General features: G+C 33.9%; 1 protein-coding gene across 1 annotated transcript; it reads right to left on the bottom strand.

Moving 5' to 3' along the window:
* Positions 1-2018: 2018 nt before the first annotated feature.
* On the bottom strand, positions 2019-3132 carry ch25h (cholesterol 25-hydroxylase). The gene has a single exon (XM_016461405.1). It carries the CDS (start codon positions 3101-3103, stop codon positions 2348-2350), a length of 756 nt encoding a protein of 251 aa, XP_016316891.1. The 5' UTR covers positions 3104-3132; the 3' UTR covers positions 2019-2347.
* Between the last annotated feature and the right edge of the window lie 1285 nt (positions 3133-4417).

The raw sequence follows: 4417 nt of genomic DNA, 5'->3' as shown, positions 1-4417 counted from the left end.
TACACTGTTAGTAAAATATTTTAAAATATATTTTAAAGGGGTCATATGATGCGAGTGTTTTTTTAACTTTAAACGGCATAAACACATTTCATTACACCAAATACACAAAATAATGTTCTTTTTAGCAGCATCATATGACCCCTTTAAGTAAAAAAGTATGAATTCCCTTATAATTAACGAGGAAAAGGACATTCCTAGAATTCCCAGCATAAAGCATCACATTTATTTAGAATTTAAAAAAAAGTTAATTTTGTTATCATTTATATAAATTGTAGTGTTTTCTGTTGTAATATACATTCAGTTAAAGTTTATTGCATTAATTTAGTGTGATACGTGTTACCATGATGGTGTTTTTTATTTGTGTGAAGTACCCTGTACTTTTTTGTTATTATTGGCCACCAATGATGGAGGCCTTAATCTGATGAACTTTAGTTCTTCCATTATGTTATTAATAGCCCGTTTTACAGCAAAACAGATAGTAACAGCTCAACTATTTTAGAATATTAACATTAAATAATTTATCATATAAAGGTCCACCAAAATGCCATAATGCTTGTATTTTTATAACAAAGTTTTGGTAGCCACTGTTGCGATTTTTGTATGATAAACAAAAATATGCACAAGTGTATCTGAGATCTGTTTAAGAATGCTGAACGCATACATTATTAATATAGTGATGATAATTAACAGCTGCACATTTAAATCTGTTATTTCCTCTTAAATGCACAGTTAGTGACTGTCATTAAAATATACAATGTCTTCTTCCCACACATGAAACTCAAACTAAGGAGTATATTAAGGCAGCCATTCTTTTAAGATTACTTCACAAACTGCTAGAAGTGGTAAGGGCAGAAAAGCATGTATGAAGATAAACAGGTTCCGCAAGGATGAGTGGAAATTTTGCTGATTTTCATTGGTGTAAAAATTTGACAGCTTTTACATGTAAGATGTATAAGCTGTCACACACACACACACACACACACACACAAATGAATAAATTAAAATTAATGAATGAATGAATAAAGTGTGAGAACATTATAGTGGTCTTCAAGTAAATATGTACTAGAGAGTTCACAATAATAACGTGTCTATGTACAGTGGCCCCAGAAAAGGTATTTGGAAACTTTAGACATATAAAGTCTATGAATATCTAGGTTAAGTGTGCAACGGTCTCCAAATACTGTTTGGGGCCATCCACAGTAAATTTGATAAAATACAAAATATGAACGCAATCACCCTAATAATCAGAAGCAAAGAATAAAAACATGCTTGAATTTCAATTAGTGATTGACGGGAATTATGGCAATTCTGGGAATTCTCACATGGCTTGGGAAATTCTCCATTGTGTTTTTCAGGATGTCCATTGTAATAACACACGCACACTCTCTCTAGAGGCATGAGCTACTGGAACTGTGAGTTAATAATGCCAAATGACAACTCAATCACTGATGATTATTATTTTAGATGGTTTTGGTTTAACGTTTTAAGATCTTTTCCTCACTGGGACATTTTTTGTAGCAAAATTAAAATCTGAATCTTTTTATTTATTGTTTCTTTTTTCTCCCCTGTTAATAGAAACAGTTCCAGGGCCACAATTGCTAGACCTGAGCCCACAACATAGTCGTATTTCATTATTTGTAAAGCACGATTTAAAAAGATTGAACTGCACGTACTGTATGTGATTCAATAAATTTTTACATTAATAAGATAAATAATGCACCCATGCATAATTTCAGTGTCTTACGTTAGTCATTATTTGTTGGTTAAATACTTGAATTATTGAATACAATTTTAATACATATGGAGAATGAATTAATTTTATGTGTCTAATATTGGGTTATATATATATATATATTTACCTAACTTCCCCAAATCAATTTATTCAGACTTTATTCTGAGAAAAAATTGTAACACAAGTCATGATATATTACGATGATGATATATATAGTTACATCATTTTCTTTTCACTATTCTTAATATGCTAAATGAAAACACCAACATAGAATTATATTTACTGTATAACTTTATTGCCATTAGTTAGATTTGTTCTTCATGTTCCAGGTTAAAACATTCAGTATCAAGACAGGCTTATAAATAAATAAAACTTATTAGGTTAAGGTTAACAAATATACTTCACATACTCCTTAGACATAGCAGTAATATCTCTGATCATTTTTCTTAGTCACGCTTAAATACAGACATTAAATAAATAGTACATTAATTTAACACATGAATTATAAAGCAACTTTAAAAAAAAAAGTTTTAGAGTCAAAGGTATTCATTCATAGAATGGTAATGCACTTTTTATAAAAAAGACAGTTCATGTAGTTTGCTCCATTTGCTCAGTTCATTCAGAGTGCAGTGTCCCAAAGAGCTTGTCCCAGTGAGTGAAGTATGGAGCATAGTTGGACTTGAACTTCTGATGGTGGACATCATGATGGGGAGCTCCTCCATACAGACCAAAAGGCACCAGTCTGTGTGTCGCCCATGGCAGGTCATAGCCACAGTGGTCCTCAACTGACAGCCACATGTTCAGCATATGGAAAAGCATCTCTGTCATTGGATGAACCCCCAGTAACATAGGATTCACAGCAGCGAAGAAACCCAATGACAGAGTCTCCCAAGCCCCTGAGTACTCAGTGGCCAGAGCGAAGGTGGACGTGTATTTGTGATGCACCTTATGGAAAGTGCGGTAGAGCCAAGGTACTTTGTGATGCAGAAGATGCCATACAAAGTACTGGAAGTCAAAGAGAAGCAGGCAGGCAGCAAGGTCCCAGATGACTCGCAGGAGCCCAGGTGCCATCGATGTGTAGCTGACAGGTCTCCAGTACCAGTGCAGGACACTCAGTGGGAAGATGAACACGGCATGGTTGTAGAGCGAGAGTGCGAGGCAGCTCCACATCATCGTCCAAGACACGCTGGTTTTCTGTTGAATCTTGTATCTCCTTATCAGTGCTACCCTAGGAGATAGGGCATCCAGAACGACAAAAGGCAGGCAGAAGCTTAGGTAGACTGTAATTGAAAAGAGAACTGGGAAATATGGAGACCTTAGCACGGCCTCGTACTGCAGAACGCTGTCCCAGATGTACTGTAGTCCAAACATTGTAATTTCTTTTCAGTTCTGTTTCTGAATGGCAGCACATGTTCATTGTGCCGCTTATAAAGCAACTTTACCCCGCCCCTTTCCACTTACATGCGCTTAAACTCCCCCTAAAATGGTTCTTCCTGTTGGAATTTCCAGAATATTTTGCGACAGTGTTCTCAGAGAGTAGCCTATCTTTTGTCATTTTAATCAGATGGGTAACTATATAAATCCATAAATATAAAAATCCTGCAATAGGCTCTTTAGAGAAAGAAAATTGTTTATTAGCCTACAAAAATTCTATAATATAAATGATAATGGAAAGACAGTGTGTTGAATCACAGTACAAAGATAAAAGCGTGAGGTAAGAGTGAGGTAAGATTCCGAACCTGTAAACGAACTTACCATTAGGAGATGGCACTGTTTTTTCTGTTTAGATAGCAGCTCAAGCAGTTCATCTCGCCCAGTCCCACTTGATATTGATATTCCACATTTCGATTTTTTAAACCTGACAAAATATATATTAATCCGACAAAATATGACAGTTAATATTCAATTTCCGTGTGTCACTTTTAACTTCTGTAAGAGTATCTACAGGAACAGCAATGAGACTGACAGTGGAACAGTTATTCCAGTTTTATCAAGTAAACACCGCCGTCTGCTGTTTTTAAGAGGCAAGTGCTGCTGCGACACTCGAGATATCAAGATTCTTTATTTGTTTTACACGCTCTATTATATACAAATATATACTTGGAATATACATTTTCTTTCCAACTAATTCATTTTCTAAATACCCCACATCATTAGGCACATATCAAACTTGACAGCACCCTCTCTGACTATAATACGCCTCAAAAATTAGAATGAAAAGTATGATAATACTAACCATTTTCTGCATCACTATTAAAGAGACCTGAATACTAAATTATTATGGGCATAAAATGGTTAGTGAGACAGGGTTGAGTTCACAATGAGGGACAACTTTAAAGTCTGTTTTTATAAAATGTCTTGCTTTTTTTTTTTTTTTGAAAAATATTTGTCACAAGAAAGGAACACAAATAAATGCTTACATTATTGCAAAAAATCATATAAACGATGCACATTTAGTTAATAAATGCCTAACCAGTGAAGTGCCTCAGGGACATGACAAAATGCTTGGTTTAAGACATTATTACATGTTAAAAATGATTAAAATTCAATAATTATTTTTATTATATATATATATATATACACACACACACACACACACACACACACACACACACTTTTATTATATCTATAATATATAAAATATAAAACTATATATATATATATATATATATATATATATATATA

Source organism: Sinocyclocheilus anshuiensis, unplaced genomic scaffold, assembly GCF_001515605.1.
Source record: "Sinocyclocheilus anshuiensis isolate Anshui unplaced genomic scaffold, SAMN03320099.WGS_v1.1 scaffold220, whole genome shotgun sequence".
In the NCBI taxonomy this organism is placed as follows: Eukaryota; Metazoa; Chordata; class Actinopteri; order Cypriniformes; family Cyprinidae; genus Sinocyclocheilus; species Sinocyclocheilus anshuiensis.
The sequence above is the reverse complement of the archived record's forward strand: the minus strand, read 5'-3'. Positions and strand labels throughout refer to the sequence as shown.

Excerpts from the sequence above, each read along its gene's own strand:
- ch25h (XM_016461405.1), bottom strand. The coding sequence starts at position 3,103 with ATGTTTGGACTACAGTACATCTGGGACAGCGTTCTGCAGTACGAGGCC.